This window comes from Eptatretus burgeri, chromosome 9 (genome assembly GCF_056783735.1).
Source record: "Eptatretus burgeri isolate ZD-2024b chromosome 9, Ebu_testis_v1, whole genome shotgun sequence".
NCBI classification, from domain to species: Eukaryota; Metazoa; Chordata; class Myxini; order Myxiniformes; family Myxinidae; genus Eptatretus; species Eptatretus burgeri.
The window spans coordinates 14,343,189-14,360,200 of record NC_140969.1 but is presented as its reverse complement, the minus strand read 5'-3'; the positions used below and the strand labels follow the sequence as shown (position 1 = coordinate 14,360,200).

Below are 17,012 nucleotides of genomic sequence, written 5' to 3'. Positions count from 1 at the left end.
AAGAAGAAGAAGAAGAAGAAGAAGAAGAAGAAGAAGAAGAAGGAGCTTATTGTTAACATCAGAAGAAGATCGAAAAGGAAGTGTAAATATTCGGTCTGAATGTTTTAAAATACAAAACTAAATTTCGTGAAAATTATTTTAGCTCAGTTTTGTTACAAAGTAAGAAAAATTACAAGATCTTATCATCATCTCAGTTTCATGTGTGCCTTTAATAGATGGTACTGTACTTTGTTGGGAGAGGGGCCTGTTTATACCCTGCAAACGGTGTATACACATTATATTATATACCAGCAAATACCACCTGTTGCTTCACGGACAGAAACACAGGAAAGGAGGAGGGAGGAGAGAGAAGGGAGGGAGGAGAGAGAAGGGAGGGAGGAAAGAGGGGGGAGTGGGGAGAGAGGTGAAGGGAGTGGGGAGAGAGGTGAAGGGAGGAGAGAGAGGGGAGGGAGGAGAGAGGGGGAGTGGGAGGAAAGAGGGGGAGTGGGAGGAGAGAGGGGGAAGGGAGGAGAGAGGGGGAAGGGAGGAGAGAGGGGGATAGGGAGGAGAGAGGGGGAGGGAGGAGAGAGGGGGAGGGAGGAGAGAGGGGGTAGGGAGGGAGAGAGGGGAGGAGAGAGGGGAGGAGGGAGGAGAGAGGGAGGGAGGAGAGAGGGGGAGGGAGGAGAGAGTAGGAAGAAGGAGAGGGGGGAAGGAGGAGAGAGGGGAGTGGGGAGAGAGGGGGAGGAAGGGGAGAGAGGAGAGGGGAGAGAGGGGAGGGGAGGAAGGGGAGAGAGGGGGAGGGGAGAGAGGGGGAGGGGGAGAAGAGAGCGGGAGGGGGAGAGAGGGGAGGGAGGAGAGAGGGAGGAAGGAGGGGGAGGGAGGAGTGAGGGCAGTGGGGAGAGAGTGGGGAGGGGAGAGAGGAGGAGAGAGAGGGGATGGGAAGAGAGGAGGAAAGAGAGGGGATGGGGAGAGAGGGGGAGGGGAGAAGAGAGGGGGAGGGGAGAAGAGAGGGGAGGGGAGAGAGGGGAGGGAGGAGGTGAGGGGAAAAGGGAGGAAGGGAGGAGGGAGGTAGGAGGGAGGGAGGGAGGGAGGAAGGGAGGAGGGAGGGAGGAAGGGAGGAGGGAGGAGGAAGGGAGGAGGGAGGAAGGGGGAGAGAGGGGAGGGAGGAGGTGAGGATAAGGGAGGGAGGAGGGGAGGAGGAGGGAGGGAGGAGGAGGGAGGAGGTGAGGGAAGGGGGAGTGTGGAGGGGGAGAAAGGGGGAGAAGGGAGGGAAAGAAGAGAGGTGGGTATCTGTGTGGGTGTATAACAATTGCTATGTTGCCGGATTGTACAGATTAAATTTGAAGTGCATGAGTTGAGGGTGGGGGGGGGCAGGTTAAAGTGCACGAGTTGAGGATGGGAGGGGCGGTTTAAAGTACACGAGTTGAGGGTGGGGGCGGGTTAAAGTACACGAGTTGAGGGTGGGGGCGGGTTAAAGTACACGAGTTGAGGGTGGGGGGCGGGTTAAAGTACACGAGTTGAGGGTGGGGGGCGGGTTAAAGTACACGAGTTGAGGGTGGGGGCGGTTTAAAGTACACGAGTTGAGGATGGGGGCGGGTTAAAGTGCACGAGTTGAGGGTGGGGGTGGGTTAAAGTGCACGAGTTGAGGGTGGGGGTGGGTTAAAGTGCACGAGTTGAGGGTGGGGGTGGGTTAAAGTGCACGAGTTGAGGGTGGGGGTGGGTTAAAGTGCACGAGTTGAGGGTGGGGGGTGGGTTAAAGTGCACGAGTTGAGGGTGGGGGGTGGGTTAAAGTGCACGAGTTGAGGGCGGGTTAAAGTGCACGAGTTGAGGGTGAGGGGTGGGTTAAAGTGCACGAGTTGAGGGTGGGGGGTGGGTTAAAGTGCACGAGTTGAGGGTGGGGGGTGGGTTAAAGTGCACGAGTTGAGGGTGGGGGTGGGTTAAAGTGCACGAGTTGAGGGTGGGGGGTGGGTTAAAGTGCACGAGTTGAGGGTGGGGGTGGGTTAAAGTGCACGAGTTGAGGGTGGGGGTGGGTTAAAGTGCACGAGTTGAGGGTGGGGGGTGGGTTAAAGTGCACGAGTTGAGGGTGGGGGGTGGGTTAAAGTGCACGAGTTGAGGGTGGGGGTGGGTTAAAGTGCACGAGTTGAGGGTGGGGGGTGGGTTAAAGTGCACGAGTTGAGGGTGGGGGGTGGGTTAAAGTGCACGAGTTGAGGGTGGGGGTGGGTTAAAGTGCACGAGTTGAGGGTGGGGGTGGGTTAAAGTGCACGAGTTGAGGGTGAGGGGCAGGTTAAATTGCATGAGTTGAGGGGGGGGGTTAAAGTAGATGAGTTTAGGGTGGGGGGGTTTAAAGTCGATGAGTTGAGGGGGGGGGTTAAAGTGCATGACTTGGGGTGGGGGGGTTAAAGTTTGCTGTTTTGAAAAGTATATTTTTCATGGATGACCCCAAAGAGTGTAATCTTGGATTTTTATCAACTGTAAAGGGTCTACTATCTGAATATATAAGATTTTCAGGGATGATGAATGGGAACATTACTATTAGTATTCTTCAATTCCTTCATATGTCCTGTTGAGCCATGTTAACGTTAAACTGTCTTTATATTATCACTGCTGAGACCAGCTTCACTGTTCAAAGGAAACCGAGCAGAGATAATAAATTGATTTCATTTAATCCTCTCAATTGTGTACACAATACTGTTTTACTCCTAATTTTGTATCGCATGATGAACATATTAAAATTCATAATTCTATATCTTTTCAAATATCAACATACACATACTGATTGGAAAGATGTACAATCTGAAATACTGTACTACTTCCATTTGAACACGTCCAAAAAAAATTAAATAAATCCCTACTTGTTGACCCCATTCATCGAGCAGCATGTTATTGGAAACCCAACATTTTGAGGGGCCTTACATGATGATTGGATGGAAAATGTGGCCAGCATTTCAAAAAATCTGTTTTCTGCAGGCATGGGTTGCAGGGTGTGATCTGCTTCACTTGGCCTCGGTCGAATAATTAAAATAAAATATCTATGCCAACCTTGAACCACCTTCTTGTATTCTAACAGTAAATAAATCGAGATTTCCAGTTGGTTAAAGTAATGTGAAGAAATGTTGGTGCCAATGGGTCATTTTGCAATAAAAATAAACATACCTTTAACAAGCTCATTCGTGAGAGAACGTAGGTAGTTTGTCTGTTTCCTCTTGCCTTCACAAACAAGCGAGACATCGGTCAAGTCTTGACGCACATCTCGCAGAAGCTGTATGCCCATCCTAATTTCCCGCTCAAAGTATCGGAATAATGGGTCCTGTGATAGATGCAAAACAGTGCAGTGTGTGTGTGTGTGTGTGTGTGTGTGTGTGTGTGTGTGTGTGTGTGTGTGTGTGTGTGTGTGTGTGTGTGTGTGTGTGTGTGTGTGTGTGTGTGTGTGTGTGTGTGTGATTTTCCAAGCAAACAAGACTCTCACTCACCATTGCAGAACAAGCTAATGTGTTGAACCACAAGCTTGTTCTGACCCAGTTCCTTATTCAAAATCACTATTCTAATTGAGAAAAGCGTGTTTTTCATCAAATAGTGCGTATTTTAGCTTGTACTAAGTAAAACAACACGTTTTACACAATAAACCAAATTCACACAAAAATGGTCAAATTTTCCTCATCCAAGCGTTTGTAACAACACATCAGCTTGTTATGATTGCGTTTTTTTTATTCCAAACCATTATTCTGATGCAGAAACCTGTGTTTTTCATCAAATAGTGCGTATTTTCACTTATTCTAAGGAAAACAATACATTTTACACAATAAACCAAATTCACGCAAAGACTCGAATTTGCCTAACACAAGCGTTTTTAACAACACATTGGTCTGCTATGACCACTTTTTTTTTGTTCCAAACCACTATTCTGATGTAGAAACATGTCTTTTTCATCAAATAGTGTGTTTTCACTTCTTCAAAGGAAAACAAAACATTTTACACCAGAAACCTTATTCATGCAAAAACCCTCTTATTTGCATGAAATTTCTGTTTTTAACAAGACATTCGCTTGTTTTGACCCCTTGTTTGTTCTAAATCATCACTCTTGTGCAGAAACGTGTGTTTTTCATTAAATTGTGTGCATCTTAGCTTGTTCTAAGGAAAACAAAATATTTTACAGAAGAAACATAATTCACTCAAAAACGGACGAATTTACTTAAGACAAGCATTTTTAACAACACATTAGCTTTGTGCTCACCACGTTTTTTTGTTCCAAATCACAACTTTAACACAGAAACGCATCTTTTTTCACCATACGGTGTATATTTTAGCTTGTACTAAGCAAAAGAACGTTTATAAAAGAAACCCAATTCACTCAAAAATGGTCGAATTTGCATAAAACCAGCGTTTTTAACAACACATTAGCTTGTTTTGACCCCGTTTTTTTCGATCCTCATGGAGGATCTCTAAATATTACTCACGTTGTTGTTCTTGTGGACTTTTTTGTTTCACAGCCTACAGTTTTCATCGAAACTTCCTGAAACTTGGCATATATATGTAAAAATACCCTGCACAGACAGTAACCATCTCCTATTTTGAAAATTCCTCCTAGAAAAAAAGTTATGATGTCAAAATATCTCTGCAAATGGAAATCGCCTAAAAAATTATCGCTGAAACTATAGGCAAGCTTTTTGCATTCTGTTTGCGGGAATCAAACAGGGTATTAGCAGAGATGAATTACCGCACATATGATACATCACTATGATGTCATATCAATTTTTATGGCGTAATTCCTATTTTTTGACATTTTTTGTTTCACAACCCAGAGTTTTCATCGGATCTTCGTGAAACTTGCCATGTATATGCAGAAAGCCCACGCACAGGCAGTAACCATCTCCGATTTTGGAAATTCTTCCAAGAAAAAAGTTGACGTCATAATATCGCCACTAATGGAAATCGCCAATACCATTATCTCCGAAACTAGGCAAGCTGTTTGAATTTTGTTTGCGGGAATCAAGCCGGGCTTTAGCGCAGATAATTTATCGCAAACCTGATACATCACAATGACGTCATATTCGTTTTTATGATGTCATCATAAAGAGGATGAGGATCTTAGCTCATTCGAGCTTGTTTTTGTTCCAAATCACTATTCTAATGTAGAAATGCTTGTTCTTTTTATCAAATAAGATGTATTTTCGCTTGTTCTCAGAAAAACAATACATTTTACACAAGAAACCTTATTCATGCAAAAATGGTCTTATTTGCCTGAAACAAACGTTTTTATAGAATTGAAAAAAAAATTAAAATGAATAATTAAACATTTAATAATCAAGTAATTGGGGAAAAGGGCAATTGAAAAATTAAATAACTAAACTTGAAAAATTAAATAATTGAAATTGCTAAATAAATAATTAAAAATTAAATAACGGAAAATGTATTGTTCAAAAAGCGGGACACCAGGGACACCAAGACGAAACACTTCATGCCTCCCTCCAAGAACCATAATAAAACAATTGTATGTAAAATGGGGTCTTTCCCACTTTGTATGCATGCACGACGGTTGGGGAGTTTTGTTTTCTTTTTTCAAAGCATTCACCCTCTGTGCGAAACGAGATCATGGCCCAAACCTTAATATTTTCCACAGTGCGACGCAATGGTTGCAGTGATGGAGGAATGAGGGACAACCAGTTTTTGGCGGTGGATAGCAGAGAACGCATCCAGGTGGGACGGCCATCTGCCCCGATAGCCCCTGGCACCTCTGCCTGCTTCGGGTCTTGCTCTCTGGAGGCAAGGTCTTCCTCATCCTCCAGAACCTGCATCTTGAGTAGCTTGGTAAGCATAACAGACCCTACCGTGGAGATTCATCAAAGTCTTGTAGTTATTATCCACAACAACAATATTGTAATTGTGTTATTCATAAAGTTGTTATTCTTTCAATGTAATATACCATGTAAGTAAACCTCAAAGTAAACCAGAGGCGTGTTCTGTTAGCAAGCAGTTTGCTATCGCTTTCCAAGTCCGTTGTTCCATATAAACTTTGTAAGCTGCTCGCCTTGCCGCTCAGCAAATGGAGCAAGCAATTAAGAGAGCTTCGTTGTCGCCATAATGTTAGACAAAATGGTCGCTGTAGTCGGATTCAAAACGAAACGACAACCGTTGAAATCATGAAAGGCATACCCCTGCTATGTGTTCTGTACTCATAATAATATGTGAGCCTGGTGTTGACTTAACAGTTAAGGTGGTTGGCTTAAGATATTAGGGTCTTGAGTTTGATCCCCCTTTTGTCGTTGAACTAACACTAGGTGGGTTTGACTCAGTCCATCATCCTTCCAAGGTCAGCAAAATGAGTACCAGTAACAGGGACATTGCATCAGCATCACAGCTCCAGGAATCAGCATTCCAGGAAATGATTTACTGAACCAACAAATGGATTCTCAATGGATGAAGTGAAATAAGGCATCGTAAAAACCGATTCCGGAGACTCGGAACCATTATAGACGGGTAATCGGCTCTGTAGAATTTAGGATTCGATTCTTGGTTCCGATGTTGGGAATCAATTCGAACTGGGTAATCGATTCTTTCACCTAAGCATAGTCGGGTCCAGATATAAGCTTGGCAGGTGGCTCCTACTTCTGACTCCCCATTTCCTTATCTTTCTTTCCCTCTTCTTCATACTCTGTAGCTGCTGCAAACACAATAACTCTGTAGCCGCTGCTAGCACAATAAATGAGTTTGGGGAAGTTGTCACAGGAAGACTGAATAAAACTGAAAAAAAAAAAAAGCTCAAGTGTCATGATGGCATTATTTACAAGGGGGCCGCCATATGGGTAAGCGATGCTGAGCACTCGGTTCTGTTGGAGTGCTTACTTGAACATTTGAATCAAGCAAGCCACTTGGCAAGCGATAGCATGCCACTTGCTAGTGGAACACACCCTGATGTTACTTTATGATTATGATTACTGTTAAGTTTGGCAATAAGGTATTAGCAGTAAGAGGAAAAATGTATTTTAAAGAAAGTGGGGTATGGTGGGGACGGATGTATTACACCAAGCAAACTAGAGGGGGAGCGCTCGGGAGAGTGCAAAACCTCCGCTGCCAATACTGATGGGTCACTCAAGTGAACCTTGTATCCTATTCATTAAATATGATGTCAACAGTGCTGACAGTTATAGTTCTTTTCTCCATTTTTTTTTTGGGGGGGGGGGTTGGAAATCACTTAAAACATATAGGAATACAAAAAAAAAAATTTTTTTCTCTAAATTTTGGGGGGGGGGGCTAACAATTTTTTTTGGGGGGGGGTTGGAAATCAATTAAAATATGTAGAAATGCAATTTTTTTTTATTTTTCTCTAACAATTTTTTTTTGGGGGTGAGGGGTTGGAAATCACTTAAAACATGTAGAAATGCAAAAAAAAAAATTTTTTCTCTAAATTTTTTTTGGGGGGTGAGGGACCAGTCCAACATTTAATGGCATGATCCTTGGACCATACCAAACCCCCCACCAAGTTTCGTCGAAATCCGTTGAGGAGTTTTTCCGTAATACTGTTCACTCACAAACAAACAAACAAACAAACAGAAAGGGGTGAAAACAGTAACCTCCATCCATCTTCGAAGATGGCGGAGGTTAATAAATCAACAAATAAATAAGTAATAACTAAAAAAGGGGTATGGAATGGTAAGAGGGAGACATAAGAAGAGGGGGCATGTAAAACCTTTTTTGTCCTTCACTTACCCACTGTTTCAAATCCCCTTTTTGTTCAACTCACAAAATCCAGGCTTACCGCTCACCTCCACTCTTTCCTCACGTTCGAGGAACTGGCTTCCTGAAACTGTTCAACCTCACTCTTCCATCCAGAGCTTCAAGCAAGTGCTGAACCCCAAGGCCAGGTCATGTCCTCCTCCCTTTTCCACACTCATTAACCCGACCTAAACCAACCCTCTTATTTTCAGGTTGAACTTTTGTTTCTTTCTCTTTCCCCTATTTTCATGTTTACTCATTTCCTTGCTCATTATATCCAACTGTTGTCCCACTGCCAGGCCGTTCATTGCCTTTTTACCTTCTGTCATCTCGTTTTTGCAGGAGCTTTGTAAAAAAATTTTTTTAAAGATGTGTCAGTCAGAATCGGAAGCACTGAAGCTCCATGACTGCTCAAAATACCTTTTTGTGATTATTTAAATCCCGGCATTATGACTGCAACGAGACGGCTGTCTTACAAATCTTCAAACAATCACCTTTTGATTATGATCAAAACACCCAAAGACAAGCGTTGAAGTATTTGGCTTTGGGTGGTGCTTGAGGCAAGGCAGTGAAGGGGATAAGATCTCTAGTATCCACTGCCTTGGCAATCTGATCGCTGGAAGGTCAAGATAAATCCTGTTTTAGGAGTTTTACTTTCCAAACTTACCAACAACTCCTGATTACTTTAACGATAGCTATTGCTGGGCATTCTAATGTTTTTCTTTCATAAAATTGATCTAAGAATGTTATTAAAACGTTTATGATCTTATTATAGCCAATTCGTTTTTTGATTATTGTGATGGTGTGAATTGGGCAAGCTTAGAGTTGGTTGGTATACAGAAATTTTGAGGGAGTGGAATGTGTGGAGGAAAAAGAGGGTGGAGGTGGGGTGGGGTCGTTTTCAGTTTGAGTATGAAATCAGGGTTAGCCATTCATCTCGCAGGTAGTACACTTGCCTTTGAGCTGTCTCGTTGAGGTTCGATTTTTGGCCTGATCATAAACTGTTGCACTGCTGCGATTCACAGCCAGGGTGTTACATAAATGGATACATCACCCATCTGATTGGATGGCAGTGGGGACTTGTTTTCCAGCATTTGTTGGTGGACATTGAAGATCACACGACGTAAGTGCTTTGTAAAAGATAGGTGATTGTGTGCTGGCACCCTGGCCAAATTCCACATATTCCTGCTCCAGCTATGGTGAGAGTCGAATAATATAGCTGCCTTCATGACGTGCTTGGCGGACTTGTATAATTGGTTGCCAAAGGTGGTCAACTTAGTAGGGGCCTGGAAAGAAGAGAGGATGAAATCCTATTATGTGCATTTCTACATTATTATGATGTGCATTTATGTGCGTTTTGATATGAGTGATATTATTATGAGTGATATAATGTGCGTTTCCACAACATGAGGCCCCTTGGTCAGATGTGACTCTGCATATTAAAGTTGGATACAATGTGGTGTCTTGTTTCGATTAGAATGGTCGTCCTTCATCTGTACTTTGTCCTGGACACATCTGTGCTGTGAAACCAATTTTCATATTAGTAAGGTGCAATCTCAATGCAGAACTAGATCGACGCGCATATAGACATGCCAAAAAAAAAAAAACGAATTTTTTTTTGAAAAAAAAAGGTGCAAAATTTCTGGGTTTTTTTCTCTTACAAATTTTTTGGGGGGATTGGAAATCACTTAAAACATGTAGAAATGCAAAAAAAAAAAAATTCAAATAAAATCGAAATTTTTTTGAAAAAAGTTGCATTTTTTTTTCTCCAACAATTTTTTTATTTTTTGTTTGGAAATCACTTAAAACATGTGGAAATGCAAAAAAAAATTCAAATATTTTTTTCAAAATGGCCACCATAGCGGCCATATTGGACTTTGGACCAAGTCCAAAATCTAATGGCATGATCCTTGGACAATACCGAATCCCCCCACCAAGTTTCGTCAAAATCCGTCCAGGAGTTTTTCCATAATACTGTTCACAACCAAACAAACAAACAAACAGACAGGTGTGAAAACAGTAACCTCCATCCATCTTCGATGGTGGAGGTTAAAGAAGGGGAGCACTTGGTAGAGTGCAAAACCTCCGCCACCAATACTGCTGGGTCACTTAAGTGAACCTGATATCCTATTCATTGTAGGTCAAAACGGATCAGACTCTACTGACCCACGATTGAATCAACTAAACTAGATCGATGCGCATGTAGAAATTCCCAAAAATAAAATCGAAATTTTTTTGAAAAAAAAGGTGCAAATTTTTTTTTTTCTCTAACAAATTTTTTTTTTTTTGGTTGGAAATCACTTAAAACATGTGGAAATACAAAATCCAAAATTCAAATATTTTTTCAAAATGGCTGCCATAGCGGCCATATTGGACTTCAGACCAAGTCCAAAATCTAATGGCATGATCCTTGGACCATGGATCCCCCCCCACCCCAAGTTTCGTTGAAATCCGTCCAGGAGTTTTTCCGTAATACTGTTCACAAACAAACAAACAAACAAACAAACAGACAGGGTTGAAGACAGTAACCTCCGTCCATCTTCGATGGTGGAGGTTAATAATAAATGTCTGTAATCACAAAGCGATCGCCAAGAGTATGCCTTTCACGGCGCCTGTGATCCATTGATGGCCATATTATTCTTTTTGGATCACCATATGACCTTGATCTTCAACATTTCAGGATGGAATGTAAATTAAGAAAACGTGTCCCCATCTACAATCTATCTATAAAACTCATCATGAAAATCGGAGGAAAATTATTAAAGTTATGATCAAAATGTTTTTTTTTTCCGTTAATTAGGTCACAATCCGAAAAAAGTAGGTCAAGGACACGAAACAACTATCAGGTGAACAACTTCAGTGCAGATCCACTATTATGATGCAAGAACATTTTGGAAGACCAAGCGGACTTTGACATTCCACATTGGCAAAAATTGAGCAATGATAAAAAATACATTATTTTTTTTTTCAGACTGCTATTTAACTTTGACCTTTAACCCAAAGGGGTATAACATAAATTATGCGTAGATACGCCTTGCTCTAGGCTATCTAAAGAGGGCAATCTAGTTCTGATAGGCCAAACCTAAGTCAAGTTATGGTGAAAAATGTTAAATTGTCTATATAATTAATTAATGACCTTAAAATTAAGCCAAGGTCAAAAAAATTACGTCAACCCCACATAATTTTTATTCCCATTGTTGAGACAAAATTTCATTCCGAAAGTCCCAGCTGGACCGAGATACAGCCCGGAAATTGGCAGTGAAGAAAAAAAAACCCCCCAAAAATCCAAATGGTGGTTTATTACTCCGAGGGGTCTTAGAAACTCTGCGGTACCATTAAAAAACAACTGAGGACACTAATTGAATAAACAAACCCTACAACAGGTAGAAGCCACCCATTCCTATAGGGGGAATTACCTGCAATTTTGGAAATAAATAATTTAGTGCAGCCTTGCAGTTCATGAGACATTGTTGATCATGGGACATTGTTCATGCAGTCTATAAAGTATATTTGTGGAGTATAAGCCTGGTGTTGGCTTAAGATCTTCGAGTCTTGAATTCAAGCCCCTGTTCTGCTGTTGAATCAACACCAGGTGGGTTGACAGCCTGTCATCCTTCCAAGGTCTGCAAAATGAGTACCAGCTTACTGGTATCAGGGGACATTGTATCAGTGGCATCGCCATGCCCCCAGAATATGATGCAGACAAGCAGCCACGGGCTGCATACAAAAAGTAAATGAATAAAATTGTGGAGTTTTGCTGCTCTTCAGGCACTTCATGGTAAAACAGATAATACACAAGGATGTCACAGTTACAAGTAATGGCTGTGATTTGTTAGGATTTTTTAACTTGTCAAATACGGTCATTATATAATAAAGAAATCACAATTATTTTTATATCGTGCCTTCAAAAAAATCATAGTGAAATGGCTCCGTAAGAAAGCGCACACGATGTTTCAGTGTAAACTTTAAGAGGAAAAGCATTGAATGGGAAGTTAAATGCCATTGACATGTCAATGACATGATATTTAGCTCCGCTACCAAAGGTGGATGGAGTTGATGTTTTCAATGCTGTTTGTCTGTCTGGTTGTTTGTTTGTTTGAGAGCAGGATATCTGAAAAAGTGATGGAAAGATTCAGACCAAACTTGGTGGACAGGTTGGGAGTGTGATGAAGACGAAAAAATTACATTTTAGTGAAGATCAAGATCCGGATATGAGAATTTTAAAATTATTTAAATGATTCTTCACAATTGAGAGATAGAACCAAAAACGATACATAGCAAGATATCTCAAAACATTGTGGACTGATGACAAAACTTGGTGGATGAATTGGTTAGGTGACAAGAACAAGCCGATTAAATTTTGGTTTAGGCCCGGATGCAGATCCGGCCTATCAGTGGAATACAAAATGTAAACTGCTCAGCATGGCAGAGGTATGCGCTCCAGCAAGTGCTCTTCTCGTCGTCCATGCAAACCCAGTCATCGGGCCTGTATTGTAGCTGTTGAAAGTTATAGCAAGTGTTCACATGTAATTCTGGTGAATGGAAATCCAACTAACCTGGCACAGTCGTGCTGGTCGCTACAAAGCGAAATAGTCAAGACGTGTTGTGATGTTTTTATTCAATCCCTGCTCACCTTGAGTAGTGAGCAACACTTCTTCAGCATTGTTTGGAAGACCCAACCAGGCTGGCACTTGGTTATCAGGGAGCTGCTCAACCCACTGCACAAACTCTTCACGCCTGTGACATAAAACAACAAGTTATATCATTACCTTAACAATAACTACAATATTTCAGTCATATTCACAGCCATGGCCTCCATACCTCTACGTTTTTTTTATTTGAGAATAATTAAGTTGTCTTATGGCTATTTGACAATGTAATATTTTTTGATTAAGTGAGCTATTTGATAAAGTTGTGTTTTTTTTTTCTTTTTGATGAGAATGACAAATAAAAGGTCATTAAGATACATTGAGAGATACGTTGAGAGATACGTCAAGATACATTGAGGGAGGATTTCCTGAAGCTTTGTGAAATTTATTTTATCGCTTATGCAAATTTGGGATGGGGGATATCGTAAAAGTGATATGAAAACATTCCAATGAAACAGAACACACATTTCCATACTCGTATCTTTTGAAGAGTCTGTAAGTCAAGGGGGGCTTACAGGTTGTGCAGGTACATTTTAAGGTACATTGAACCCCAAGGTATATTGAACCTGTCCATTTCTCTCATTAGTTGTTTCTATTTGAATAAGTTTTGCCTAGCTGGCTCCCTAAGCCAGTGCAAGTGGAGCCAGCTAGTGGGGAAGCCACCTTCTTATTCTTCTTTAGTGTGGCTTGTGCGAGTATTGAAAGATGAACTGCACTGTTCTCAGCCAGTTGTTGGCTTGGGTGGTTCATTGAAGCTGAGAACTTGAGCAGTCATCAAGGTGGTCTGCAGTCTGAATTTCTGCAGTCACAACTGGCTAAGTCTGCATGACCACAGGGGTGCATGCAGGTGTTAAAGTGGTCGACCCCTGTCCTCAGGTGATTGAGGTGGCACAATTTTTCCTGTGGCAGTTTGCAGCAAGTTGCATTGGTGGAGACAGTTGCCAGGTGTTATCTGCCAATGGTCTGGGCACATCTCCACTCATTGAGGAGCCATTGATGCCTTCCCTGTCAGTTGTTGGTCCGGATAAAGCACTGTGCGGCTCTGGTAAAGGAGTTTCAAGTCAATTCCTCAGAAATTTTGTTGTACAGAAGGGGTGGGGTAATGTAGCAGCTTTCATTTCAGCCTGTCCAGTGAAGTCTGAGATTGTGCAGTGAATTACCAGCAAGGTAAAAAAAGATGAGCTGTTGTAGGTTAGAGACAGTGGCTGACAACTCAGATTGCTGAGTTTAGCTGTGCTTCAACTTTCCTGATGTGCATGCTTCAGCCCCAGGCAGATAAACAGAACTCTGCTGGAGCAGACGAACACCAGTTTAGATGTGAACAAGTTTGAGATGTCACCTCCCTTGTCATGACAGCAGTCTTCAAAGCAGGTTGACTGGCTGTTATTTTCCCTGCTATACACTACACGTGCTGAAGATAGAAGAAAGTCCTATCTCGGTTCACCTCAACGTCGGTGGGGGTTTTGGAGAAAGGGAAGGGGGTTGGTTCCATTTTGTAGTGGGATCTCCAGTTGTCTGCCCATCTCTGTTGTGAAAGGAGAAAGGTGAACACATGGTCTTCTGCACATTGGAGGTAGTAGATGTGCATCACTTAGATATCCTTGGAAATGGTCTGCTCAATGTCCTCAAAGGTTTTGCTGGCATGAAAGATGGCCTGGTCATCAGCATATGTGAGCTTTGCACCAGAGGTCTGTGTGACGTCAGACGTGTAAAGACTGAAGCCAGAACAGATGAGCCAGAACAGATTCCTGCGGAATGCCATTCTTCAGAGTATGTATCTGGCTTGTGAGGCAGTTCTCTATCACTCAAAAGCATTGGTTAGTCAGGAGTTCTAAAATGCTGCCTTCATCCAGATGTTCAAAGGAGGGCATCCTGACACATGCCTGATTTTACCCAGAGAGATCTGCAGGGTGTTCATCCAGGGGGCAGAGCCTTGTTAATGTGGTTCCTCACAGATCCAGTTTCCAATCAGCACCATGGGGAAGTGGGGTTAGCTTGTGTGTCCAAAGGGAATCACTAGGGCGTAGCCAGGCTGAGGCAGACGAGGCAGTTTCCTCGTCGCTAATTTCCTGAAATATGATCTGGCCTGAGCCCTCTGACCATCTGAGCTCCCTGGGGAGTAAACTATCAAAGCTACCCGGCAGTGCTCTGAATACTCTTATCTCCACTCCTATCACAATACCTAAAGAGGACTGTTCATCTCTTTTCGCCTCATCGCTTTTGGACCTCTGGCTACGCCCTTGAATCAGCAGGCTACTTAAGTTCACTTTTTGAAATAAGCTGGTGGGGCTGCCACCTTCATATTCTTCTTTCGTGTAGCCTTGGCTTGGCAACAGTGCCAAGGAAGGGACGTACAAATTTACATTTCCAAATCCCTCACTCCATCAAGCAGTGGCCCCAAGGTACATTCTGCTTCGAAACTCTGAAAACCAGTGCCTCAAACTCTTCAGGGATAAAGCAAAGGTATAGCAGTTGTAATTCAAAAGTCCTAAACTTTAAGCCACAAGATAAGAGTTGACATTAACACAATAAAAGTGTAATTTATTAAAAAAAAAACTCTTCCTGCATTTCCTTGAGGAATTTTATTGTTGCTTTTAAACATTATTACCTGATTCCTTCAGGCATAAGAATACGTGAAGCTCCATCTATTGCTGGCACAAGAGGGAAGTCAGGGTCAAAGCTTTTAGGAGTGAACAAGCGCTCCAGGAAGGTGTTGAGCAGACGCTGGTCAAATTCATTGTCAATACGGCCTCCGTAGATTGATTGTGACATGAGAGTTTTTAGAGCGGCCCAAGGAACCTTATCTGGTGAAATGTTCTGCCGACCCTGAAAGAAGAGAATTCCTCACGTTCAGACTTTAAGACTGTCCTTATATCCAAATGTTTTTAATTCATTCTTTATGACTGCCTTTTGTACTTACCTTGGATGCCTCATCGAGCCAGGTATCAATGGTGTCACAGGCTGAACGTAGGTCTGACTCTCCAAATTCATAGCGTTTAGCCCAACCAAGAGGAGCGTAACGCAACCTCTCCTGGACCACAGCATGGAACCAAGCAAGCAGAAAATACAGACGGGCACGCTCACTTGGAGCCTTAAGGTAGTGGAAGGAATCAGAAACAAGCGAGGAGGGAAATGGTGGGAAAAAGGATTACAGAAAGAAACTAGAGGGGGAGCACCCAGGAGAGTGCAAAACCTCCGCCGCCAATACTGCTCTGGGTCACTCAAGTGAACCTTGTATCTTATTCATTAAATATGATGTCAACAGTGCTGACAGTTATAGTTCTTTTCTCCAACATTGGGGGGGGGGAGGTTGGAAATCACTTAAAACATGTAGAAATGCAAAAAAAAATTCTTTTTTCTCGAACAATTTTTTTGGGGGGGGGTAACAATTTTTTGGGGGGTTGGAAATCACTTAAAACATGTAGAAATGCAAAAAAATTTTTTTTTCTCTAACAATTTTTTTTTGGGGGGGAGGGTTAGAAATCACTTAAAACATGTAGAAATGCAAAAAAAAAAGTTCTCTATTTTTTTTGGGGGGGGTAACAAGTTTTTTTGGGGGGGAGGGTTGGAAATCACTTAAAACATGTAGAAATGCAAAAAAAAAATTCTCTATTTTTTTGGGGGGGTAACAATTTTTGGGGGGGTTGGAAATCACTTAATACATGTAGAAATGCAAAAAAATATTTTTTTTCTCTAACAATTTTTTTGGGGGGGGGGGGACCAGTGCAAAATTTAATGGCATGATTCTTAGACCATACCTAACCCCCCCCCCCACCAAGTTTCGTCGAAATCCGTCAAGGAGTTTTTCCATAATACTGTTCACTCACAAACAAACAAATGAACAAACAAACAAACAGAAAGGGGTGAAAACAGTAACCTCCATCCATCTTCGAAGATGGCGGAGGGAAACAAGACAGAGCATTTAATAATGCATATCCAGCCAAGGTTTATAGATTACAGTAGATCTGAAAATGAACAATCTGTGTGAAGAAGAATAAAAAAGTGTGCGAGCCCGCACGCAGATCTACTTCAAAAGTGGGAAAAGTCGGATTTAACGCAATTTAATTCCAGGCTACAAGGTAACAAAAGGTGAAACTTTTGAAATGGGGTGTAGACTTTGTATAGGCACTGTACATGTTTAGAGAACATTGTACTTTACGGTAATTCCACATATCGACGGTCCCCTGTGCCAGTGCGCATGCGCAGCCTGACCCGGAGCCAGGGATGTTGTGGGTGTTTCAACCTGTTCAATACTTGTTTGATTATTGTCGTTCCACGCTAATAAAGTGGTCGAACAAATTGAACTCTGTTCTTATTTATAATCAAACAACTTGATGCAGTCGAGTAAAGATCGTCGGTGCTGAGGAGGACACGACTGGGTGAAAACGGACCACGAGAACGTCGACAGTGAGTTTGGATTTCTCGGGTTCTGTACCCAATCTTCGCCCCCAGGACACTGTACACACGTGTGAATCAGCGAAAATAGAACGTTTACTCCAGAATAACTGTTCCTATGGCGCCGGTGGAAGCAGAGTGCCCGATCGAGGGTTGTGACTATATGGCTACACACGCAGAGGCGGCAGTGGTGGCCGCCATGTTGAGTATACACGCCACTGTGCACGTCGCCGCCCCCAGGGCGGCGAGCTCGAATGCCAAGATGGAGAAACTCAAGCG

General features: G+C 42.4%; 1 protein-coding gene and 1 long non-coding RNA gene across 3 annotated transcripts in view; one reads left to right on the top strand and one right to left on the bottom strand.

Annotated features, from left to right (window-relative positions):
• LOC147019568 (cytoplasmic dynein 1 heavy chain 1-like) overlaps nt 1-17,012 on the bottom strand; it is a 328,064-nt gene that overhangs the window by 21,131 nt on the left and 289,921 nt on the right. Inside the window, exons 74-78 of one of the 2 annotated variants that reach the window (XM_085894141.1) lie at nt 15,259-15,429; nt 14,947-15,164; nt 12,323-12,426; nt 5,580-5,800; nt 3,133-3,286 (exon numbers count right to left, since the gene is read on the bottom strand). In XM_085894141.1, coding sequence (XP_085750267.1) covers nt 3,133-3,286; nt 5,580-5,800; nt 12,323-12,426; nt 14,947-15,164; nt 15,259-15,429 — 868 coding nt within the window. Of the gene's footprint in view, nt 1-3,132; nt 3,287-5,579; nt 5,801-10,151; nt 11,335-12,322; nt 12,427-14,946; nt 15,165-15,258; nt 15,430-17,012 lie in introns of those variants that run through there. The other variant, XM_085894142.1, reaches the window with a different exon arrangement.
• On the top strand, nt 34-8,212 carry LOC147019569 (uncharacterized). The gene is made up of 3 exons (XR_015061460.1): nt 34-159; nt 5,597-5,784; nt 7,727-8,212. It is a non-coding gene; the product is annotated as an uncharacterized LOC147019569 (long non-coding RNA).